Source organism: Saccostrea cucullata, unplaced genomic scaffold, assembly GCF_032062105.1.
Source record: "Saccostrea cucullata isolate Sc308-1 unplaced genomic scaffold, CSIRO_AGI_Scuc_v1 ctg342, whole genome shotgun sequence".
Classification (NCBI taxonomy): domain Eukaryota; kingdom Metazoa; phylum Mollusca; class Bivalvia; order Ostreida; family Ostreidae; genus Saccostrea; species Saccostrea cuccullata.
Window position 1 is genome coordinate 576,143 of NW_026936636.1, and position 27,064 is coordinate 603,206.

The following is a 27,064-nucleotide window of genomic DNA, read 5'->3' on the forward strand; positions in this document are numbered from 1 at the left end:
TGAAATCAGACCAAAACTGTAGGAGGAGTAGCATTTTAAATGACTTTCACAGAAATTTCTATTTTTAGTAACAACACCAACACCGTTCGTCGAAATCAAAAACCGATACACAGAATTATGTATCTTAGTGTAGTCTACTTGTGTGCCAAGTTATATTGAAATCAGACCAAAACTGTAGGAGGAGTAGCATTTTGAAAGAATTTCACAGAAATTTCTATTTTTAGTAACAACGCCAACACCGTTCGTCAAAATCAAAAACCGATACACAGAATTATGTATCTTAGTGTAGTCTACTTGTGTGCCAAGTTATATTGAAATCAGATCAAAACTGTAGGAGGAGTAGCATTTTGAAAAATTGTTTACAGACAGACAGACAGACAGACGGACAGACGGACGGACGCCGGACGCATTACTATCGCATAAGCTCTTCTGGTCTCTGACCAGTAGAGCTAAAAACCGGGATGTGGGGTACACATTTTTAAAATTCGATCAATTATTCGCATGTCCAGATGTACTAGACATTTTATTCTTCCGCGTTTACACTAGAACTAATATTTTTAAAAAATCCTGATTTTTTAAATAGTTTATTATGCTTTAATTATCCAAGAAAAAAGTATAAATCATTTTGTTTTCAGAAATGATGTAGGGCACACCAACACTAAAACGGATATGGGACACACAATAAGTTACTTTCAAATTGAAACATCGAGCATTCATATCTTAAAGTTTCCATTTAAATGACTGCCGTTTGATAGTATATGAACAATAACCTGTACAACTCATCTTTGTAATACTCATCCAAATACTTGATTCCCTTGGTTTGCTTGTATCCATACAAAAATTATAAGTTGAAAACGCTGGTCTGAATCCTCAACAAAAGCTTCCAACATGAATTTTAAATTTTGACTTTTATTAAATTTCATGTAGAAATTTACCGGTGTTCACTTCTGCAGATCCATAGAAAGAGGGAGGGGGGTGGGGTTCGAAGTCCGGAGATTGTGTTTATTTTATGATATATCTATTTTAAGTTACACGACATCCGCCCCCCCCCCCCCCCCCCCCCCCCCCCCCCCCCCCCCCCCGAAAAAAAACACGAAACACACACACACACACACCCTCACACACACACCCTCACACACACACACACAAAATCACAAAATAAGTTTGTATTAGCTTTGTTGCTTACTTTATTGCTTGTCAAAATAGGTTGGAGTCAGAAATTCTTTGGACTTTGTGTGGACTCCCCCCCCCCCTCCCCCCTCTATCCCGAAAAAAGTTCTTAAATCTGCAAATTGGTATTAATAAGATCTTTGACACTAGCATGTCTTTTAATATGGGAAAGAGATCAAGAACTTTTCTTATGCTTAAATATTTGCAACAACTGACCTTCCAGGTGATAATAGGAATTTATTTTCCCTACACAGTGGTCTAAAAATAGATCGGGAAATTCCAAATTGCAACAAATAGTTTCAGAAAGCTATTTTATTTGCTCCTAGCTTGCACTCAGGTGAATATAATATTAGTAATCGAATACATGTATGAAAGTGGTTGCCAGTGATTGGCAGGGCCAAAACAAAAATTGAAGTTAAAAATTGTCTTTTCGTGGGTGCCAATCAAAGGTTTTTAGTTGTCATTTTTCTTTGATAATGACCCCCCCCTCTTCAAAACTTATCATATAAAAGAGCTTGACATTATTTCTTTTTTATGTATAGCTACTAAAGTACTTTTTACAACCAAAAAAAATCCCAATTTATACTGCTGGTATTATTTATTTAACCCTGCTCCTATCATTGCTTTTGGCTAATATTCCAGCAAATGTAAATAAGATGACATGAACTGCTTTATGAGTACGTAATATTTAATCACTGATTCATACATGTGTCTTTCCTGATATCAAATAAAATATACAACATGACTATCTTAATATAGTCATGTTGTATTTTTTATTTGATAAAATAAAGTATATCAGGAAAGACACATGTATAATAAAACAATAATTTTTTTTTCAATTAATACGATGATTTTATCTTCGGAGTACAATATTCAATTTTGTCTTTTTTTCTCAAATATATGGAGTCTGTAATTAACTATTAGAATTTTGAAAGAAGTTTGTCAGCTGTTGCAAATATTTGAGCATAAGAAAAATTCCCTAATCTCCGCTTCCTATCAGCTGACATACTAGAGTCTTACCGACAAAGATCTAATAAAAACAAACACTGAATATGCAAATACAGAAACTTTTCGAAGGGGGGTGTCCACACAAACTCAGAAAAAGAAGTTCTGACACCAAAACATTTTTACAAGCAAAGAAATTAAACAATCAACCTCAAAAAGCTATTTTATGTGTGTTTAATTGGGTTCTGGGTCGTGTTACTTAACACAAAAATATCGTAGAGTACGTAAAATCATTTACATAGACTCCGGACTTCAACCCTCCTTTTAGATCCGCACATGTAAATACTAGTATCTTTCAATATGATATTTAATAAAAGTCAAAATTTAAAATTCATTATTTTGGCAGCTAGTGAGCTTTTGTTGAGGATCAGACCGGCCATTTCAACTTATAATATTTGAATTTTTGTATGGATACAAGCAAACCAAGGGAATTCCAATTAAAGAATTTTCTGACTCCAAACTATTTTGACAAGCAGAAAAGTAAGGAACAAAGCTAAAAAAAAAAACTTATTTCGTGAGTTTGTACAGGTGTGTGTGTGTGTGTTTTTTTTTTGGGGGGGGTGTTTTTTTTTTCGAGGGGGGGGGGCGGATGTCGTGTAACTTTAAATAGAAATATCATATTAAAATAAACACAATCTCCGGACTCCGACCCCCTCCCCCTCTTTCTATGGATCTGCAGAAGTGAACACCGGTAAATTTCTACATGAAATTTAATAAAAGTCAAAATTTAAAATTCATGTTGGAAGCTTTTGTTGAGGATTCAGACCAGCGTTTTCAACTTATAATTTTTGTATGGATACAAGCAAACCAAGGGAATCAAGTATTTGGATGAGTATTACAAAGATGAGTTGTACAGATTATTGTTCATATACTATCAAACGGCAGTCATTTAAATGGAAACTTTAAGATATGAATGCTCGATGTTTCAATTTGAAAGTAACTTATTGTGTGTCCCATATCCGTTTTAGTGTTGGTGTGCCCTACATCATTTCTGAAAACAAAATGATTTATACTTTTTTCTTGAATAATTAAAGCATAATAAACTATTTTAAAAATCAGGATTTTTTAAAATATTAGTTCTAGTGTAAACGCGGAAGAATAAAATGTCTAGTACATCTGGACATGCAAATAATTGATCGAATTTTAAAAATGTGTACCCCACATCCCGGTTTTTTCTCACTTGTTTTCAAACTGTGTCGAAGTGTTTGGAACAATAAGATTCTATCACGAGCAAACGTACATTGTCTATTGTAGTTGACGTTCTTTGGCATACTTTAGGCAGGATACTGATTTAATATTCATTCTTTATAAGTGCAAAAATATCAACTTCTTACATCGAAGCGGAGCATTTGTCCTCCATTTTTGTGTGTCCTAGTCCCGTCCGATGACGTAGATTCTCCGCCGTGTTAAATGAACAAGCAAATTCAAATACTGTATATGGGTGATTTCCGCCCTGTGTTTTTTTTTCGCCCCTTCACACTTGCAAACAATTTTGTGCCTCTTTAAATTCGCCCCGTCATAGTTTTGTTTAAGAAATTATACTGTATTCTTTGAATTCCCACCATTTTAAATTTGCCAAAATGAGGGTAAGGTGAAAGGGGCAAAAATAAAACAGGGGTGAAAATTTCCATGTGTTTTCTCCCATTCTGGTATCTTTGTGGGTGAGGTGAGGTGACATTATTTATGGCATTTTGTGTCAATTATCATATATGTCATTCAAAAGTTAACACCAATTGAAAGTTGATTTTATTGAAAATAAGGTCAATTGTGAAGGTCAAGGTCAATGGGTCAGCATTCATAGCATGCTCTGAAATATCTTATCATAGGTAATACATATGACAAATATGAAAGCCCAACCTCTTTTCTATCTAATCAAAAGTTATAAGGAAAAAATAACATATTTGAAAAGGTCAAAAATAAAAGGTCAAGGTCTTGGGGTAAAAAAGCATAAGGTATTTAGAAAAGTCTTGTACAAGTAATATACATGTGAAATGTGAAAGCCCTTAATCTTCTCATCCAAAAGTTATGACTAAGGTTCAATTTTTTGAAAAGTAGGTCAAACTTCGAGATCAAGGTCACAAGGTCAAAGATCAGAGTATTAAGAAAGGTCTTGTCATAGGTAATATACATGTATATTATAAAAGCCCTATCTCTTCTCATTCAGAAGTTTTGGCCAATTTAAAGTAATCCTTAAATTTTTGAAAACTTGGTCCAACTCCAAGGTCAAGATCATGGGGGTCAAAAATCATGGTGCATTTAGAAGGATCTTGTCACAGGTAATACACATATGTAATCTGAAAGTCCTATCTCTTCTCATTCAAAAGATATGAGCAAGATTAAAGTTTCTGTGACAGACCTACAGATGGACAGATTTAATGTCCCACTGCTTTTGCAAAAACTGGGAACAATAATCAAGGCCTTGCTTTTCTTGAGAAAAATTAAAATTTGTAGAGATTTTTATTTGTTAATTGAAGATTTGGTGGTATTTAGTTTTTGCCCTGTCTGTCTGTTTATCTGTCTGTCTGTTTGTCCACAAAAACTTTAACCTTGCCCACAACTTATGAATGGATGGGGCTATGGCTTTCATATTTCAGGGGTGTAATTCTTGTAACAACACCTTTCTTTGGGTACCACCAAATTTGACTTCTTGACATATACAAAAATATATAAACTTCTTTGTTTCCCTTCTTGCATTAACTAGGTTTAAATTTTAAAGTTAAAACAAACTTACCAATTCAGCAGTTCTTTTCTATCAACTGTAAGAAAAAATAACAATATTTAGTGTAAAATCTCATTAAAAAAAGATACCTAAGGGCCTAGAATTACTTGTACAACCCTTCACCACCTCATGTTCTTCTGTAAAATCACATACACATATTTTTGTGGGGCCAAACTTTTGAGGTTTGAGAAAAAAATACTGGTTTGTAGAGAATTGATTTTATTATTGGCTTATTGGAAAATGTTTAGGTAAGTAATACATATAAAATTTCACATTTTGTGGTGGTCATGAATTCATGGTTTTCTCCATACCAAGGAAAATTAAACCCCATGAAAATTAGTGATTTGATGTAGATAAAGGATTGAAATTCCCAAAGTAGTCATCGTGACCTACTTTTTGGTTACACTCTCTGAGGACCTAAGAAATATCAAATGACAAAATTTGATGACGCTATACCTCTAATTACCATAAATATTCAAATAGTTGTTTGACCTTCAATGCATCAAATGACAAACATAAAAGATTTCAAGCCTCTCCTTATCCTTAAATCTAAATAAAAGTAGGAAATAAAAAAAAAGGTCACCATGACCTACTTTTTGATAAACACATTCCCAAAACCCAAGATGCATCAACTGACGAAGTATCTCAACTGTATCTTATAAAACATATAAGATTTTCACATTTTCATTAACAAGTAAATTTACTCTGTACCAATAAGATATCTATTTCAATGTATAGATTAATCTTATATTTTTTTCTAATTTTCAATGTTGATTGTCACAAAAACTTCTATTAATGTCTCCAATAAAACTTTCTAGTATACATAATATACATAAACCAGAGAAACTCCCATTCAATAAAGATGTGTTGACAAAGGATCCCCTTTTCAATTCTGATATAAAGTAACTCAAAAATCAATATTTGTTAATTGGGAAATTCTCTGAGAGAGAAACCTCAGTGCTATATACCTACAATTAACCTTTTGAATCGTAAGAAATCCAATTTTTATCTCTTTGTTTTCATCGCAGGGATTCTAATACACCTGGACTTTATTGTCGCACTGAGTATTAAGCATATACAAATAATTATGAGAGGCAAATATCAAGATCATAGATCTATACTATATCCAAAGATTGTTGTCCTCAGAAGTGAGTCAACTATACGGAAATTAACCATCCCACTGCACATGTCATCTGTGTTTAATTAGTCCATTTTATTGACTCTACGCCACACAATATATTGATCTTTACGAGGCATGATGAAGTTTATTTAAGCATCATAACACATTAACAGGAATCAACCCATAGACTTTGATCTTTAGACACTGAGTTCAGTTTACACTTCTAAACGTGCAGAGAAACAAAATGGTTTGTTAATTTTGTGATTTAAAAAAAAGTATACCTGGAGCACTGCATCCAAGGCAAAACAAGACATCAAACGAAACCATGACATTGTTACTATTTACCAGTATATGTTCATCATTTCTCAAACAGGTCAAAACTTTTTGTCACCCGTAGGGTGCAGTGGTTAGAGTGTCTTTTCTAAAATCCAAGAGTAAGGATATGATATCCTTAGTATGCAGTAGGTTTGAATCCAACTGCAAAACATTTAGACCATTCCTTTGGATGAGACCCTATAAACCAAGGTCCTGTAATGTTGCAGAAGTGGTCATGAAAAAGATCCCTCACTGCTCAATGGCCTGAGTGCCAAGGGTAGGTCTAAATTTATAGCACTCAAAGGCAAAACAAAGCATCAAATGAAACCATGATTTTGTTACAAATTATGATCACCTACTTTCAAACAGGTCCAAACTCTTGGTAAGTGTCCATGTGGCGCAGTGGTTAGAGTCTGCACTTAGAGTTGTAGGGTGGGGATTTGATCCTTACATCATGGGTTGGAATTGCAGAACATGGAGACTACCTCTTTGGATGAGATCCAACAGAGGCATCTCAATAAGTGAAAAATTCTCCAGAGGGACATTAAACAACAAACAAACCAAAAATATAACTCTTAAACAAGACGGCTCATGGCCACAACACTATCTTAATATCTCCTCGACAATTTATATTGGAACACCCTGAAAGGAAGAGATTTCTCTGTTTGCCATATTTGTCTCATTTTGCACCTTGAGCCTCTAATTACAAGCTATTGACTATTTCATTTATAATACAGACCCTTTTTTTCATATGTATGTAACTATTACATGTCAGGAGAAAAATAACATCAATTGCACAAGTAATTTGATTAACAACAAAAACAAAATGCATGTAAACAATGAAATAAAATATAAAGACTAAGACAACTACAGAAATACTATACATGCAGAATAAGCTCTTCTGATTCTTAGAAAATAGGGGTAAAATATGAAAGTGGCATATAATTTAACATACAACTGTGTTCCACATGCAGAGAGGCAAAGTCTATCAAATCCCATCTTAGGAAGATTCTACAATGGGTGCCTTTAATACTTCCGTATTGACCTATCTGCCCTGTAAATGTCTTAATCTAGCAACTGCATGATCAGCAGAATGATAAAATTTAATATTACGCTTTCATGTAAATTAGTTGAATTTGATTTGTCGAGAAACATTTAATTGTTAAAAAACACACATGTATCCTCTCAATGATGAAACCATGCCCTCCAGGGTAGCAATACTGTACATTCAACATTTCTTGACAACATGTGTAACAGGAAAGGAGAAAATGTATGGCTTCAACGGGATATCTCTAGTCAGGTGCTCTACCTACTGAGCTATCCAGGCCGATATCCACGGCCCTAACCATTACATTCCTCCCTCCTTAAATGGTCTTCGCCCTCGAAGACACAACCCAGGCTCATCCCTGGCAGGTCTCGCACCTGTCAATTCCAGGGCATGGCACGGCACCAAATGTAACGGGAGAGGAGAAAATCAGAATCGAACCCGGGCCCCCTGAAACTCCGGTCAGGTGCTCTACCAACTGAGCTATCTGGCCACCGGCGATCGAACCCGGCTGACCGCCACACATGTGACCTTCCAAAAATTGACTGAGCAGAATTAATGCATGCATGATTCAGTGTTATATTTTTTTGTATAAAATATAAATAGCATAATATAATAAATACAGCATGTAGTTGAGGGTAACATTTGAAAATTTTCACCCCTCAAAAACCATTGTAAACCTCAACTGTGCCTTGGTTGACAATAGCTTTTTGGGGGTGAAACTACATGCAGTACTATTAGTATTCTTCCAGATTCACATTTATTAGATATACATGACTATCTCAAGCCACATATATTCCATAAATAGCCTTATAAGACTGGCAGAATCATACTGAGAGTCAGAACTAATAATTGGTGCATGATCTTCAACTAATCTGTCATTTAATCTTGATTATAAGAGAAAGATGATGCTTATCAGAGACTGAGGTATTAATATTTTATTAAGGATGATGTGTTAACAGATTGAAACATGACAAATCAATACTCAGATTGTTTGTTTTCTGATATGCTCATTAGAAATTTATGCTTAAAGCTAAAGCTGCAAGAATCTGCACACAGTATCATGAATAGTTAAAACTCGATAAAAATGCACTTTTAAAACATCCCATTATGTTTTACGTGCATGGTTTTTAATTATTGAAAGCTAAAAATAATAATCACAGGAAAACAACTTTGATCATCATCAAGAATATTTTCACACACACTACGGTAAGAAGCTCCAATTAGCTTTGTAAGCTGCAAAGGGTAATTAAGCATGCTTAAACAGGCACAAACAGACTTATATATACTGGTACATCGCTTGTTTGTTCGCAATCTTGTATTTCCATTTCCATTTGAAAAAAAAATAGCTCAAATTTAATTATTTGAGCTTACAATAAAATTCCTATTATATTTTCAATGTCATTCTTCATATTCTTACACAAAAGACCCATGTTTGTAAACATTGGCAAGACCAAGACATATAATTGTTTTAGTGGGTGTGTTCGATTTGCTGTACGTGCTCAATTTACTGGTCTCAAACTGAGAACACTGGTATGTTGGTTAATTGCTTTGAACTTCTCTTACATTTTTTCCTTCTCTTGATATAGTTTACTTTTATTAATTAAATCCTCAGATTTACCATTTTCCTTTAATACTAAATAAGGATAAGTTTAAGTTCATATAATAGCAAGGAAGCAAGACAAATAAACATGCCAAAATGTGTAATTTTGTAAGAAGCCTCTACAGACATTTCATGATACATTGTTTTAAAATGCTCTGGTGATAAGTTACAAAATTCTATGAACTTCAAATCTATATGCCCATGCCTTGCTTTTGGAGATGAATTTTCAATAAACTGAATATTTATTGGGCACAAAAAAGTGCTCAGTTTCTTGATCTATTTCTACATATATATCAAAATGTTACTACGACATAGTAACCATGTGTTACTATCATATTTTTTTATTACTTCCACAACAAACTGTATGTACAAGTCCTGTATATAGTGCATTGGACTAAATTGTCTTGCCATGCAAAATGACTGTATAAATTGATGAAATTTTTGAAGGTCTGAATTTTGAAATACTCACATAAATGTCATCATTGAATTATAGATGCAAGGACATATCTATAAAGGCAATTCTTCTATATGTCATTCTCAATAAGAATACAGAAAAGACATACCGGTAATGCATGAAAACTGAAGCTCTCATGGATAAAGAAAAATTGATCAGTATTGAATTTCAGAGTTAGAATAACGGTTTGCCTCACAGAAAAGGAGAATTACTATGCCACTGAGTCTGTTTGTCAAACTGTCAGTCACAAACTATTCTTACGATTAGCAGAATCTTATAATTGGATGAATTCTAAATAAATTTTACATATAAAGTAATGTGCTTCAAGGTCATTTTTCACATCACAAACTGTTTTAAGCTGGTAGATTAGGAGAACAGCTTGAAATATGGCATTTAAGGAAGGGGGTGGGGCATCAACATCAATGAAAAAAACGTTACCTTATCAGATATCAAAGACAAAATATACTCTGTTCACACGACAGGATTACTTCATATAAAAGCTATTCATGTAACTGCGCAATAAAATTAACTATTTGATATGCAACAGCATGCTCAAAATTATGACTATATTCAAGGACTATGATGATACAAAAATATCATGAGTCCCATTTAATGAAACTGATTCTAATTATTTCTACCCTAGGGATTTTTTTTTTTTTATAATTTTTGTTAATTACTTTTTACTGTAACAGTTATATTTATTGTTAATTAAGTTTGAAGATTAAAAAATTGTTTATCATCACGATTTCTTAAGGGGCCATCTCAAAAAATTGTCAGACATTGCTTATAACATTGGAAAACAGGGATGTCATTAGAGCCATTTCAGCATCAATTCCCAATTATTGTCGTAAAATCACATTTTCAGACCAGTAGATATTACTGATAATGTTTAGGCAATATTTGGGAAGGTGTACTGTCGCACATATGACTGCATGAAATTGAAAAGCTGCACAAACTTATGTGCACTCAAATTAGACTCGGCCTCATTAAAACAACATTTGCAAATAAATATGCACTATGACAGCTTGCTTAAATAAAATATATTGTTAAGTCAAATGTTGATTGTTTTTCATTCTAATTTTCATTCATTTTCTGTTCACCTTATCAGTAGGAGCGCATCTCAGGTGTTAGTGGATGACAGGGGATGCTAACTCCTCCAAGGCACCTGATCCCATCTCTGATGTCTTTAGAGGCCTATCTTTGCTCCCATTTTGTTTTGTTCAGTGGATTATTGAGCTTGATTACTATTCTATATCTTCATATTTTATTTATACAGAGGATATAATGTACATTTATTTTCTTCTAATTAATTTAGTGCACATCAAATAAATTCACATTAACTTTGTGTGAACTCCAAGCAAAGTTATTTCAGATTAAATTTTGATGCATGAGTAATGGCACAAGTAAGTCACAGGTCAGTGGTCAGGTCAGATATAAAGATTTAGGTACTTATACACTTCTAGAGAGAAAATCAAAGAAAAGTTATAACAAGAGGCCCATGGGCCACATCGTTCAGCTAAGCACATTGGCTAGGAAATGAAGCAGAAATCACTTTAGTATTGAGAATTAAGTTTACACATCAACTACTTAATTTCAACAAATGCCTTTGCTAACTTTGTGGCCCAGCCCTAAATTTGAACCTGAGAATGCCTCCATATCAATATGATTAAACATGGCTTTTCTGTTCTTGGGAAAAAAAATTTCCTTGATAGTTCTAGGCAAAACTTTGATCCCCAATTGTGGCCCACCCTACCCAACCCCTGCTTCCTGTTTGAATGCACTACGTGAGGATGCTTACATAAAGATATGACCAATCATGGATTTGTGGTTCTTAAAAAGAAGAGTTAAAAAATTCTGGTGAGCTAAAAATAACTAATATCTGTGCATTGATTTTATATCAAATATAAATACGCTTTTTATAAATTGATGTAATTTACAAATGACATCTTGATACACTGAAGCCTTTTGAAAATGAAATGAAAATTTAATGCCATAAGTTAAGTCCAGTCATTTTGTTTCTATATCATCCATTTTTACCTATAAAAACATAGGTAAGCATTAAGCAATGATTATCAAGCTCACCTGAATGAGTGTTATCTTTAAATAAGGTAAGGACCAACACTAATATTAATCTGGTACTGTACATTCCTTGATGCAACATTTATGCAGATTTGGTCCAGGTAGGGCGTACAGTTACTTGGAAAAGACTTGTTCAAACAAGAGGCCCATGGGCCACATCGCTCACCTGAGCACCAAGGGTAGGACTAGTATAAAATGGCTTTTTATTGTAAAGTTTAAATCCAAAAGTAGTCCCATGACCAATCATGGATTTGCTATTTTTTAGAAAATGATTGAGAAGAAGATTTTTAAAGAATTTTCCTATATATTTCTATGTAAAACTTTGGTCGGCCATTTTGGCCCCGCCCTACCCCCGGGGGTCATGATTTGAACAAATTTGAATCTACCCCACTACCTGAGCATGCTTCCATATAAATATGATGAATTATGGCTTTGTCATTCTTGAGAAGAAGATTTTTAAAGAATTTTCCTATATATTTCTATGTAAAACTTTGGTCGGCCATTTTGGCCCCGCCCTACCCCCGGGGGTCATGATTTGAACAAACTTGAATCTACACTACCTGAGCATGCTTCCATATAAATATGATGAATTATGGCTTTGTCATTCTTGAGAAGAAGATTTTTAAAGAATTTTCCTATGTATTTCTATGTAAAACTTTGGTCGGCCATTTTGGGCCCGCCCTACCCCCGGGGGTCATGATTTGAACAAATTTGAATCTACTCTACCTGAGGATTTTTCCCCATAAGTTTCATCTTTCCTGGCACAGTGGTTCTTGAGAAGAAGATTTTTAAAATATACCACTAAATTTTCATTAATTCCCAATTATCTCCCCTTGAATAAGGGTGTGGCCCTTCATTTGAACAAACTTGAATCCCCTTCACCCAAGGATACTTTGTGGCAAGTTTGGTTGAAACTGGCCCAGCGGTTCTTGAGAAGAAGTCGAAAATGTGAAACGTTTACAGACAGACAGACAGACAGACGGACAGATGGACGCCGGACAAAATGTGATCAGAACCTAAAAATTGGTCATTCATCCAGAAAATGTGGGTCAAATCTAGCAAAAATCAAAAACGTCAACCTAGTAGGCTAGTACCTCATCTATCAAATCAGTACATCCCTTACAACAAATTTAACATCTGAAGTAAGTCTGGCAATGTACATACCTTGATGCATCATCCACTCAAGTTTGGTCTAGTAGGGCTTGAATTTACACTGGAATAAATCTATGTCAAAAAATTTAATGTAGTCAAGCACCTGGAAAATGTAGTTCAAATCCGGCATCCAAAGTAAGACTGATAGGGTGCATCCCTACACTCAAAATTTCATCCAAGATTGCTCCAGATAGGGCTTGAAGCTATATTGACTGAGTTTGGTTCAAAAACTTTAACTTATCTTAAAAATGTAGGTCAAATCCAGCTTCTGAACCAACTCTGGAAGTAGCCATTCCCTTGTTGAATCCATGAAAGTTTGATTATAGTACACCTTATAGTTTCTTTGTTATGGTACCTGCTCAAACATGTTTAACCTTTAAGACTGTAACACTCATCCTGAAAATGGAGGTCAAATCCAACATCTGAAGTAAGTTTGATTGTGTGAATCCTTACATTAGCATTCAAGCAAGTTTAGTCAACATTAGAGCTCACAGTTTCTCAGAAATAAGATACATGTATGCTCCAAAAACTTGAACCTGCTCCAAACCATTAAATGGTCATTCTTAGGCTGAAAATGCAGCATCTGAAACCTGACTGGTACAGTGAAACACATAAGAAGTATCATCCAAGCATCTCTGATTAATATAGGACATAGAAATACTTGAAAGGAAATTTTCTCCAAAAACTTTTATCTGGGACTCGGACATCAAAACCAAAGGTATTTCATATAGGCTCTCAAACTTCCTTTAGGTGAGCTTAATATGTGTAGAAAATAGGAATTCTATTGCAGTTACTTTAACACTTATATTGGAGCCATGGCATACATAATCATAGAATTTCATCATATGTATTTCCTGCATTGCAAATTCTGACAAACTCAACAGCACCATAAGGTAAGCACAGAGTAAAAAAATTAAGGGAAAGAAAAACAATCTACTGTCTACTTATCATTGTTAACTTCCCTGTCAAAATCATGTCTTTTATTTATAGCCTTAATCAAATAGAAGCATGCAAAGGTAAGACACATGTTTGATTATCTTTTCTGGAGATTGTATCAAAATCCGTGGTCAATCAATGCAACCACTTCTTGGGACTCGGAGACTACATGTATAGCATCAGTCTCTTTAACTGGTATGCAAAGGCATCCAGAGAAGGAGTAAAGCAACATTTTTGTCTTGGATCAGACAAAATCTATGCAAAAATTCTAATAAAAAAATTATCACTGTAATTGATTTTGTATCTAATATTGACTCCTTGCTTTTGTAAGAAAATAAAATATGAACAAGTATTTCTGCTTAGCTGTGTCCTTAAATAAACATTGTGATTCATAAATAGGTATGAACAGTTGCAATTAATTGAAAGTTTTCTTTTAAAATTGGCAAAATTTATCACTGTCCAAATAGGAATAGTCATGCCTAGCCCTATCTGCATCAAAAACATAAAAACTTATTCACCATTCCTAAACAATCCTAAGTTTCACATCTTCGATAGTATTCAAAACAAATTTATTTCATATTTGTCAGACGTTCTAAATCAATTTGTGGAAGCTCATCAACAGTAAAGGACTGCAGCCATTTCCCCCATCTCTGTCTAATGATTTAATTCCTATTATAAGAAATCAATGCCCCCCTCCATGGTAAAGATCATGGAACAACAAAGCCGAGTGACGCAAAAATTGGCGAAAAAACTTCGCTACCAAATACATTACCAGACAAGACCAACGGCACATTTGATTTTATCACTGTAACCAATCCTAGTCCTCAGGGTGTTTGAAAATCCGACAAACATTACATATTTTGTGATTTTTCATTACCATATCAACGAAAGTATTCGTCTATCTGTAGGCGGCCAATTAAGGGTTGATTGGGCTATTACTAATATTTTATGACAATTCTACATCCACTGATAATTTTGAAAAAAGCATTCTGACATTTCAGTTAGGACATCTTTATAGTTCATCAGCACACGTCTATATCCATATTATCTTCTAGCAAACGAGGACTAGACATTCATTAAAGGGCTTCTGTGGAAATTGACCTGGATATAATTCAAATATTACATAAAATGAATGACTAATGAACCTAATTAAATTCTTTGAAGTAATCATTACAAAGACTGAAGTCATGTCAATCTTTTTTAAATTTCTTTTTTTTTTGAATTATGCAGTTATATCTTGTATTGAATAAAATCTCTTTTTCAAAAAGTCATAGTACAGTCAAACTTGTATTTAGTGACCTCCCAGGGAAAAATTTGAAAATATTCTCATCATATGGCAGGTGCTCACATAATACATGTATTACTGGGTAATGATGAGATCTAAACCTTATGAAAGAAATGAAAAAAAAGTGTGAATTAATTAAGAGCTCCACCAGGTTCTGAGAAGCTTAACATGGAATTGTATGAATTTGGTTCTAGTATTATAGGTTTCTATATTAATAATCCAAATTATGTTTAGAGTAATAACCAAAATATAATCACTAAGTATGACACAAAATTAGCCATAATATGCAGGTTTTAAGAAAGCTAAATTATATAGCATCTAGTTTATACACAGTTGGTATATTCTTATTTAGCACTGTTTTTAAACATTTTTAATTACTTTACTATCAGAGTACAATATAACCTTGCTATCTTGAACATGACTGAACCAAAATATACTGTTTAACTTTGAAATATCTGGATTTGAGATTATGAGTTTGATTAAAGAAAAAATGTCGAGTGATGACTTACTTTGATATATCCCTTGTATTCAAAATATTGGTGATTAAGATAATGGAATACGCCAGTTTCGAGATTGTAACTCTCCTACGAAAGAGGCGCAGAAAGTATCCATTTCGGCAGGGAGGTGGGACAGGTTGTTTCTGTGTACAAACGTGCATAAGTAAATGAACGATATTTATGGCTTTTAATATTTATTAAATGTTATAAAAAGATAATGATATTAAGCAGTGATGCATTTGATGATTTTATCAAGTTCAACTATGCATATTTACAAATCTCCTTTTAATTATAGGTACTTGAAAACGAAAGAAACGTCATAGTCTTAATAAAAAGTAACCGATTTTCTTGATCGTTCGACCTTTTTTAAAAAAAAGTTAGTGGGTTTTTTTTAAATTATAATAAGGAAAAGAATCAATGTGTCATTTAGATCGCCTACGTACAATGATCAGATGCATGTGTACCGTTTTTATTAGAGGTCCTAATTTCTTCCCTCGTCTGAAAAGTCTCACATCCACCGACATTTTCTTTTATGTTACGATTTTTTAACTTTAAAAAATGACTTCTTTAAATTAATTCGGTTATTTTCGAAATGTAGAGTGCATCCTGACAATCATGTAGTTATGATAAACCAGTATATCGATGATACAATATATCCAATATATAAATATAGAATATTTGTCCCACCTGTTTGTTTATGCGGCAACGAAACTCCCCTCCTTAACGAAAGAGCGCACCAAGGGAGATAATCTCGAAACTTGCGTATTCAACTGTACAATGTACAGGGCACCTCTCTATTCTACCTTTAGTAAATTATAAGAATTTGGGGCACCTTCCTACCATTCTTATGACATATTTAACTGTTTCAAAAGTATAAAATATTTTAAACTTAATTAAATGATATACAGTCAAACCTCCTTATCTCAAAGTTCATGTAAACAAGAGATATCCAAGCATTTGAGATATACTGTAGAAGCACAAATTTTCGTGGGGATAAAATTTTGTTGACTTGTCATCAAAAATAATTTTGCTGGCATTTAATTTCATTGTTTTGAAAGTAACCTTATTCAACATATAGTCATATAAAATTTTGCTTGGGATTTAATTTCGTTGATAATTGTTAACAATGAAATAAATGAAATATAATCCCCCACGAATATTTGTGCTTTAACAGTAATACTGAAGGTACAAGTGATTAACACTTCCAATTAACTTTGACAAATCCATGGTATTCAAGATAACAGCTAGTGTTCAAGACACCAAAGTTTAACTATATAATGAAAAAATCAACATTCATAAAATATTGGTATCTTAATTATCTAAGTTTATTATCAATTAGAGTAATTTTATTTAATTGTAGGGCAAGCATTAGCTGGCGAATTTTAAATATTTTCAGCATAAATATTCTATTGATTGGGCTTTGTAAATCTTGGTGGGTTCCTATTTCCATTTCAATATCAAATTTTGACAAAGCTAATTTCAGATCAGATCTGCCTATTCAAATCTGCATTTAATTTTTTTAACAGAATACCACTACATTTGAATTAAAATGTTTTCATCAAAACATCCCTATATTTCATGTAGAAATAATTCAGTTGAAATTGATTTCCTAAAAATCTTAAGATTTATTCAGTTAATTTCATCAGAGCCTGAAAACACAATAAAATTCCAAATAAAACTGTCAAGTTCTGTAAAAAATCTCTTATTCCCAGCAATTACTCCAGAATCAATTTCAGCAGTGTTCCCCAATAATCATTTTCTGTAACAGTTTTAAGTCAATACGAATACTATTCATTTCATGCATTAATTGACACTATTTATAACTGAACAATATCTATACTCACAGTAGGTGCAGTCCAGCAGTTCCTTCAATTCTGTAGAGTCCAATTTACTCTGCTGCTTCCCCATAGTCCATTTAAGGTCACTTCCAAAGGATCAAGAAGTAATACCTTGTGTAGAATTTTTCACTTCAGCTGTCCTCCCCAAAGCTGCGGTGGCATCTCGCAGCACCTTTAAGAACAGAAGAATTTGATACACCTTATTGACTGCAAGGTACCCGAAGAGCAAAAAAGCAGAGAGTTGCTCCCATTCAAAAAATGTGTTTTAAAAGGTGGTTCTGATCAGTGTTTATGGGGTTGTGTATTGAACTGAGCTAGATCAATAATTCATAGTTGTTGAAATCTCCATCTACTTATGGCTGTAATTCAGTGCCATTCCAAGAGACATCCCCTCTTGCTTTCAATACTTAAACTATGCAGACAGAAATAATTTCCATGGTTTTATACTCATTTGGATCAATACGCAGTGACACTCATAAACAATGCAATGAAAGCTAGTTTTTCTATTGATACGAAACATAATTCACATTTACGTTACAAGCTTTTCTCTAAAACCATTTAAAACATGAATGTGGAATGATGCAATTTGTAAATGGCTGGTCCCTGTCTGTCTCTGAATAAGCCCCGCTGATCCTTTCAATATTGGTCCATTCTATCCTACAATATATTTATATATACAGTCATTAAATCTATATACTCCATACAAAAGTCAAAAAATATCTAATAAACAAATGTCATTTCTTTTCCCAATTAAAGATTCCACATGTGCTACATGTATTGGCAAAACCTAGACTATCGGCTTGCTTCTTCTACAATATCATTATATTTTCATCAATATATCTACTTGCTTACCTTACCATTATTCACCCACATAACTGGTGTCAAATGTACACAGAGACATCAATACATTTAATAACATGACACAATCTGTTTGACGTTATTTATTAGCTTCTCATATAAAGGAAGTGTGATCTGCCTATTTTAGTCACACCTTTTAGATCTCGTTAACGGCTGAAATAAAATTTAGATCTTAGTATAGGTTCAAATTACAAATGTACCCTCCCACCACCCTTTCAGAAAAAAAAAATTTTAATCATATTATCTCTGGCAAATGCACATTATTAATGAAAATTTGTGTACAGTGTATGTTTTTTTTTTTCTGGTACCGGGTAATTAAGTTTATTTAATTCTTCCCTGGTTGAGAGCAAAGCATAAAACAAACATTTCAAAAGCAATTGACATTTTCTAAGATAAACAATTAAACAAATTGCATTGACTATTAAAGGTTACTTGCTTCAAATTAAAATCAATAGTACACACATCTAAATTATATACTGTACACATATTACATTTGGCTGTGTATTCTTTCTAGCGTTTTTTGCGGAAAGCAATATCCGCTAATTCAAGTACAACGTTATATGTCTCGCACATATATTTATAAAGAAGAACATAAAGATATGCGCTAAAACAAATCCACGCTAAGTTGTTCAAAATCCAATTTCCGCCAAACATCGTATATATAATACATTTACAGTAATCTTTTTTACATCTTCAAAATTCCATCAATAAATAATGGACATCATCTTATTCATAAGAAAATTTAAAAGTGAAATTTGTAATATGACCTACTGGTAGTTTGAAAAAAATACTCCATGAAAGAGAGCCATGGACCACAATGCTCACGTGAGCTACTTTGGTCCTACTGTTCTGCATTAGATTTTTTCCTCTAAATACAAGTACATGTATTCCTCTTGTGTTTTTCTATTGCCAAAGCATGTATTACATGAAGGTGTCAGAAAAAAAAGGATCTACACTACCAGAGGATCCTTCCAAATGATTCATCTGTCATGGATTTGCTCTTGAGGAGTTTTAAGATTTTACCCTATATAGTCCCTATTGTACCCCCACCCCCCAAACCTACAACCATGAGGCCATGATTTGAACAATTTATTATATTTACTATATCAGGAAGCTTCAACATAAGACTCAGCTTTTCTGGTCCATGGTTCTTTAGAAGGAATTTTTTTAAAGATCTCTCAAATGCATTTAAAAGTAAAATTTTCTACCCTCATGTGACCAAATGGGGCGGGGGCATGGTTCAAACCAAGGAAGTTTGTAAAAATTTTAAACTTCAACTTTCCAAGTCCAGTGGTTCTTAAGAAAAATCGACCCAACCCTATCTTCGACTCTCATTATCTCCCCTTGAAGTGAGGTTAATCTCTTGATTTTGACAATTTAAAATTCCCTTTACCCAGAGATGCCTAATACCAACTTTGGTTAGAATTGGCCAGCTGCTTCTTGAGATAAAGTTGAAAATGTAAAATGTTTACAGACAGAATGACAGACAGACATAGGGATGTTGGACAACAAGTGATCAGAAAAACTTAATGTCTTGAGCTAAAAAGTAAAAAATAAAATTAAAAAGTTAGGGTTTTATTACATTTAATTTGTTTCATGACACATTTTTTGATCATATAAAATTACTATCAATATTGGGAAATATTTGCAAAAAAAAAAGATTTTTTATCACTGATATAAGACATTTAAATTACTTTTTCAGATAGTTAATTTTTCATGATATGACATTTCTGCACTGAAATTTGTCTTAATTAAAAATTACATCTTCGACGTTTTCCCTTTAACTTTATCCAATTAGTTAAATGTTTAAAAAAAGACACTTAAAAAATAAAATGAATGCACTAATAAAATGGAAAATATAATAACAGTTACTTTTTTAAACAGGTAACCTAAAAAAAGACGGAATATATTTCTATATGACTATTATTTATTATATACATATCAAGAACATGTATGGTAAGGCCTTACAACAAACATGTATTGATAGCGCGCACGGAGCAATGTCAATACAAGTAAAGCCAAGTTTGGTCCGAGCAGGATTTATATACAGACAGTGTTTTTGGAATGGATCTGCTCCAAAATTTGTTATTCTGATCACTCATCCATAAAATGTACGTCAAATCCAGCATCTGAAGCATCCCTAAATCATATATGCAAATTTGATCAAAATAAGCATATAGTTACTTAAATTACAAGTAAATGCGCCTCCTCAATAAAACTAAACTTGGTTAACTATTCATGCAGATATATATTTCTCTCATCCAAACATAAGTTGGTTTACAGCAGGTAAATCACATAAATCAAACCCATATTGCTATTTGACAAATTGTCATATTAATGCATTTGTATGTGGGCCGGCTTCTAGACTTACAGTTTATCTTCAGTAAATGTCAGTATAATACAATTCCTCCTACCTTTCACTCATTTGATGAATGTGTCCTCTGGACCAAAGAATAGCTGATTATACAACAATGTTAACAGCATTGCTATCTGATTCTTCTCTCTCATAGAACAACACCTACATCAGAGTCTGGGGAGACAAGCACAAAATACTTCCATTAAGTGACCCTTGTTACTGCGTATAACAAACTCATCAACATCCTTACCCCTTCATCCATTCTGTCATGTAGGAAGGTCCATTCAGCAAGAAAGTTTACTTCTTGCTGTAAAAAAAAACAACATAAATGAAGATACACAAGTACGGTATACATAATTACATATTCCATATATAATTTAAACAAGCCACATACTTTATATATTGAAGTAAACAGGGAATAAAGATTCATGCATGAAACCAATCAATATTTTTAAAATATTTAAAATTATATCCTTTACAATAAATGTCATCAAAGTCAGGATCCCTGCATTACTTATAATTAAGTAAGTGCTTTAAAAATTAAGTCCATTTAGCCTAAACCACTGCAGTATAACGTTGTACATCTCCATTTGCAACACACAAAGTATGTCTAGTTGGTATACATGTATTTCTTTCTGTCAGAAACATATACAGCTGTTGTATTTTAAATGTTTTGACTCATCCAAGATATGAATGATTGCAAAAAAATGTTGTACAGTAGATGAAATAATTGAAATAAACTGATCTACATGTGTATAAGCAAACACTCACCAAAATTAAGCCATGGTTTTTATATGTCTCTGGCACATATCATACTTGATAAAAAATAATATAATCGATAATATATAATTATATGTAATATATAATTAGACACCCTCCTTTCAAAAAACATCTATGATATGTTAACAAGTATAAATGTTTTGTGACAATGAAAGGGAGATAACTTCCTTTGTGCCATGAATATTGATGCACGTCTTCATATTTTGTGCACGTTAATAAATAATCCCATTAAATATATACACAATAAGCTTTTCCCACTTTTTTTCAGTAGAAGGGCCAAAAGACGAAAAGTAAACAGACAATCAGGTATAATTTACCGTAATCAGAAAAGCTCACTTGCATCTTTACTTAGCTTCAGGTGAGCTAAAAAGCTAAAATCCTATGACATGCTAAAGTTGATCTGTAACTCAGTATCTTGAAGTTTAATTTAATAAATTGTTAATTTCTAAAAAACAGATTTAAAAAAAAAAAATTAGTCATGAACTGACCATAATATAATTCCTTTAAAACTTGCTTGAAATCTCACAAAATCTGAAATTCATTTGCATTTTTTTTTCAATGATGGAGGACTCCATTTTATACATTTATATATGTCAACACTCATCTTACTGAAACAAAAGTCTGTTGAATCTAATTTTTACTTAAAAGAATTTTTTGCTTCCAAATGCATAAAAAAAATAAAAACAATTTTTAGATAATTTATTTTAAATACAAAATATTTATCTGAACACAATTGGTGAATCATAAATGAGCAGTAACTAGCGTTATACACAATCATGCATACACAAAAAAAAAATTATCCTTAGAAACTTACTAACTTCCAGTTTTTTAAATTCTTGCATTCACTCTATTCTTATTAACCATCATCATTGAACAAATTCTTTAAAATCATAAGAATAATACTTAATGTACCCAAAATGTCAACGACAAAAAAGAAGACATTTATCAATTAGCCTGATTCTAAGAGCAAATTAATATTATTTCCCTGCAACTAGAAGTACCTGTGAAACAAATTACAATTGGAACAGTGATGCCACATCTGTTTAATAATTGACTCCAAAAGATATTAATTTGAACTTAAAAATTAATATGATTACATTCATGCATAAGTGCAAATCTTCTAAAGCACAAACTGTGATGATTATTAATTAATATCATATACATGTACAAATTAAAACACTTCATATACTTTTTATGTCATACAAGGAAACCAAGTATGTGTGATTATTAAAGTAGATAAATTAAATTTGTCAAGTTTCTAAATGATCTCTACAATATAATATGCCTAAATTATTAAACATGATCAGTAAATTACATATCAACAACTCTGACAAGAGTAACTTCTGTCAAAAGGTCACTTTCATTGTGTTTTTCACAAAATCAAAACAAGTTGCTCATAAATATCTATGAAACAGTTACATGAAGGGGAATCACATCTGAACTTTTTAAACAGAAAAATCAAATAAATTAGATCAATCATAATTTGTAAGATTTCAACAGCTGTTACTCAGCAACATACAATCATATTCCAATCAAAATACAACACAAGTAAAACGTTATTCTTGTGGTATGCACAAGTAGATCTATAGAAATTCAAAGTTCTACAGCTGTTTTAGGAAAGTTTCAGTTTTATTGAAAATAAAAGTTATGACACAGTGCCTTATTGATTTCAATAAATGTCAGACAAAGTTTTAAATCATTATTATAATCATCACAAAGTTCAAATGAAAGCACTTCAAACTACACATTTCAATGAAACTCACATGCTGGCAATAATGAAAACAACAAATTCTGAATAGAACTTTTATGTACATGGAACAACGTAGCTCTAGTGCATCATATCATGTACATGAACTGATTTAACACTGGTATCAACATAACCAAAACTTTATTTCAAATAATGCAAAAACTCTCAAAAATTTCACAAGTAAACGTCCATGATTCTTAATTTACAAGTACACATTCATGATTGTTCTGATTTTCTCCCTACATAACGGACATATTCTCCTCGTCAGAGGCCTTGCCCTGGCAATTCTGTTCCCACATTCAATACACAGACACATATGCCTACAGGGTAAAATGAGCACCGATTTTTTATTGTCTTGACAAACTACACACATCTGTCTCTCCCGCTCTCGTTCAATCTCTTTCTCCATGTCTTGAGTCGATTTCTTTTTCTGTCTATTAGGGGTGGCAGATCTCCTTAGGTTGTATTGAGACTCCACGGGGAGCTGAATATCGATAGGCTCGATCGAATTGTCACTGTCATTGGACGAACGGTCATCATCGCTCTCATCAACAACTGACAACTCTGAGGCCTCATCAGAGAATTCATCACCATCATCTGAAAGATCATCATCTTCATCATCATCATCAGATGTGAGAGTGCTGTCTGTGTCAGAATTGTTGTTATCATTGGTTTCTTCATCAGCACTCATTCCAAATTCATCATCAGAAAACTCGTTTCCAAATCTTGGATACGGAACATTGTTATGGTTCATATGATTTGGGTAAGGAAATGTGTAGCCTCGACTGTACAGTTTGCTCACAGCATGCACTAGGCCAATGTAAAACAAAACAATTATCAAAATGCCCATGTATGTTTCTCTTGGTGTGTTTGGGAAAATATCAGTCAGTGCATAATAAACATAGTCCACTACATATTTTACTGAATCCGCAAAGTATATCATAGCATTGTCCACCAATGAAGCAGCACCAAAGAATATCCATGTGATAAAATTGTAGGCACCAACAATAAAGTTCAATGAATATGTTCCAAAGAAATATAATGCACTTGAAACATTCTTGAGGAAAAAAGTGAAAAATGCCTCCAAATAGTCAAAAATTGATACAGCTATCACTTTGACATTTTCCAAGGATGACGACAGGGCTCCAGCTGTCCATTTTCCACCATTCCATATAAAATAAACCACTTGTTCTAAACCTTTAAACACAAGATCCAGAACACTAAAGAGTAACATAACAAACTTCCATAGTAACTGGAGAAATGCTCTCACAAAATTGAAACACTCTGTTAAAAAGTCAATTAAAGCTTCGAGGATGGTACAAACTACATTAAACGTTACATTCATGCATTTTACAAATAAACAAATCACTTCAGACAGGAAGGCTATGAAACCAGAAATAACATCATAGTTTAGCTTGATGACAGACGCCGTGTAATGTTGTATGTTTCTAAACACAAAGCAAAGAGTTGAGTAAGTCGACTGAATAAAATTTTCCATATTTCACACATTCATAATCTTAAGAGTTAAAACATTTCCTTATTTAGTATTTCTACCACACATAGCTTCACTGCTTGCCACTCTGAAAGTCTCAACCTTTCATCTTTTTCGTACAGTATTTGGTTTTTTTTTTTAAAGAACGAAAAAATAAGATGTTGAAAATAAAATATAAATTTATCATTTTAATTAAGTTTTGGGGCAATAAATGCAATCTGAGTAATTTGACGCCATATAACACCTAAAATTAATCCTTCTTATAAAAAATTATTATTTTCGTTTAAAATAAAATAATCTTAGTTCCACGTGTTCTCGGGATGTTTGTCTCGAATAACAAGGAAAACTTCAAAAGGTTCCGAATGTCACAAAAGTGAAAGTAGATTTGTTTTGCATACTTTCAAACTTTTAACTTTTTTAGTGGAAAAGGTAGACTTTTGAAGAATATGCAAAATGTTTCTCTTTCTTTTCTTCGTGGGATCGGTTACTTTGGCATTAATGATGACACCTACCGTAGGAATAATAACCACTGACAATCTTTTCATTGACTTCATGGTTTCAGTGCTAAGAGTGATGGGACATACTCTTTATATTATGATTGGATATGTGTTTGAATTGTCAAATCATATCGTTTCCATATGCATTACGTGCCTACCATTCGTGTGGAAGGTGGTGATGATAGTGGCATCGTTTGTACTTTGGGTAGTGAAACAAGTTTTAAAAGGAGTACTAGGTACTGGGGATGTCTTCCTCGCAGCAGTGAGCTGGGTATTCTGTTTGTGTTTATTTTGTTTATGCCTCTTATGGTCAGAGAGTCTCTTCAAAAGTGTCAACTCCAATGAAGTGGATGACAACAACCGAAATATGATTCAAGAAGTGAATAGGAGGATGGAGTATGAAAACCAAGAGAATGAAAATGAAGAGAATAGCATGGAGGAAGCAGAAATTAACATGGCAGCAGAGGACAATGACAGAAATGCAGTTCGGGAGTTAGAACGTAGGCAAGTAAATAGAAATCCACCCCAAAGAGAACCTGCTGCAGAGTTTCAAGGAGAACGACTTATAGTTCGATTGCCGAAAAAACCTGGAATGATCCAAAATTCAGTGAGATATATCCAAATTCAGAATGAAGGAATCCAAAGTGAAAGCTCGGACTCAGAAGCTTATGGTAGTACCAGTGACTCAGAAACAGAGGTAGTTGAAACCAGGAATGAAAATGGTAATTCATCCAGAAACAACACGACAGCAGTTCGCAGAAGGCAACGATATGACAATGTGGACAACTCTATCTGTGTAGTCTGTTTTGAAAGGCAGAGAAACGCAGCTGTATTTCCATGTGGACATTTACATTTGTGCACAGAGTGTGTGGAATCTATTATGACAAGGACAAAAGTCTGTCCCACTTGTCAAAGTTCAATTCAAGAGTATAGAAGAGTGTACCTGTAGCTATGCTGGTTTACAGACTTTTGTGTATGTTTACTTTTTATGCAGTTAGCCAGTTACTAAAGTTAACTTAAAAGTTTCATTTAAAAGTATGCTTTAAAAACTTTTTTAAGGAAGATAATCCCTGTATGAATTATTATAATTTAGAATGAATCTCAAATACACAACTGTATGTGGTATATTTAGGGTACAAGTACTTGTCTATATTTGACTATCTGTTAGTATTTGTTTTATTCTTGACTTTGGAACAAAGAGTTTGTATTTTGTTAAGTATTGGAGTATACTAATTTGTCTGCTAAACTTTGCTTTAGGTCTATGGTTAAGTATTGTTTGCTATTCCCTATAAATTTTGGTACTCCATGGTCACCTTTCTTCCTTAAATTTTCTTTCACACTCATGTCAAATTAAAAAGTGAAATATTTAACTTTTTTTTTTCCAAATTGAAAATGAGATTTATAAGTTTCCAGGAGAAAACATATTAGTATTTGAAATAGCAAAATTATATTGACAGCTCTTTAACATACCCCTGGTAATCTGATTATATACACTATAATTGAACCCTTGAAGTTATTATTTATTGTATTTAAGATGGTAGAAATTAATGGTTTTTTGTTTGTGCCTACCAAAAAGATTGGTGTTGTATGCTTGCATTTTGTTGCATAATTGATGTGAAATCAACAAGAAATTTTTGTTCCAACATATTTAAAATCAAACTTCCCCCAGAGTTTGTTTGCTCACAAGCCAAACTGGATGAGGCCTCAATGGTAAGTATGATTTAAAATAGTAACATTCAATAGTAATATACACTCTGGTTAGTCACCCAGTGGTTTAGTGGTTAGAGCGTCTGCTCTAGAGTTACAAAGGAGTTGATCCTTACATTGCGGGTTTGAATCCCACTATGGGAGGAGGAGACTTGTCCTTTCGGGTGAGACCATATAAACCAAGGCCTCGTGTCACAGTAGCTGCTGGCACGAAAAAGATCCCTCCCTGCTCAATGGCCCTGAGTATAGAGTAAAGGACAAAATTTGTAGCTCTCCACCGGCAAGTGGTGGCGTCTCCACATGAGTGAAAAATTCTCAAGGTTAAACAATGTACAATCAATACACTCTGGCTATAAATGAAGGTTAATAAAACAAAACAAAAAAATCATTTTTACTATTATTGAAATAC

General features: G+C 33.1%; 3 protein-coding genes across 6 annotated transcripts in view; 1 reads left to right on the top strand and 2 right to left on the bottom strand.

Annotated features, from left to right (window-relative positions):
- Positions 1-20,634, bottom strand: part of LOC134246022 (neuronal calcium sensor 1-like) — a 45,355-nt gene extending 24,721 nt beyond the window's left edge. Inside the window, exons 1-4 of one of the 4 annotated variants that reach the window (XM_062728276.1) lie at positions 18,071-18,238; positions 17,752-17,875; positions 17,225-17,390; positions 4,907-4,931 (exon numbers count right to left, since the gene is read on the bottom strand). In XM_062728276.1, coding sequence (XP_062584260.1) covers positions 4,907-4,931; positions 17,225-17,288 — 89 coding nt within the window. In that variant the 5' untranslated portion in view covers positions 17,289-17,390; positions 17,752-17,875; positions 18,071-18,238. Of the gene's footprint in view, positions 1-4,906; positions 4,932-17,224; positions 17,876-18,070; positions 18,239-20,490 lie in introns of those variants that run through there. The other 3 variants (XM_062728278.1, XM_062728277.1, XM_062728280.1) reach the window with 3 other exon arrangements.
- A 1,262-nt stretch (positions 20,635-21,896) lies between these two features.
- Positions 21,897-24,561, bottom strand: LOC134246023 (cation channel sperm-associated protein 2-like). The gene has a single exon (XM_062728281.1). It carries the CDS (start codon positions 24,455-24,457, stop codon positions 23,162-23,164), a length of 1,296 nt encoding a protein of 431 aa, XP_062584265.1. The 5' UTR covers positions 24,458-24,561; the 3' UTR covers positions 21,897-23,161.
- Positions 24,562-24,815: 254 nt separating this feature from the next.
- LOC134246025 (E3 ubiquitin-protein ligase cblA-like) lies at positions 24,816-27,059 on the top strand. Its single transcript, XM_062728284.1, has one exon. The coding sequence runs from the start codon at positions 24,905-24,907 to the stop codon at positions 25,895-25,897; it is 993 nt and encodes a 330-aa protein (XP_062584268.1). The 5' UTR covers positions 24,816-24,904; the 3' UTR covers positions 25,898-27,059.
- Positions 27,060-27,064: the final 5 nt, after the last annotated feature.

Bases quoted from the DNA above. Each gene is read 5' to 3' on its own strand.
- LOC134246025 (XM_062728284.1), top strand. From the start codon at position 24,905: ATGTTTCTCTTTCTTTTCTTCGTGGGATCGGTTACTTTGGCATTAATG.
- LOC134246023 (XM_062728281.1), bottom strand. From the start codon at position 24,457: ATGGAAAATTTTATTCAGTCGACTTACTCAACTCTTTGCTTTGTGTTT.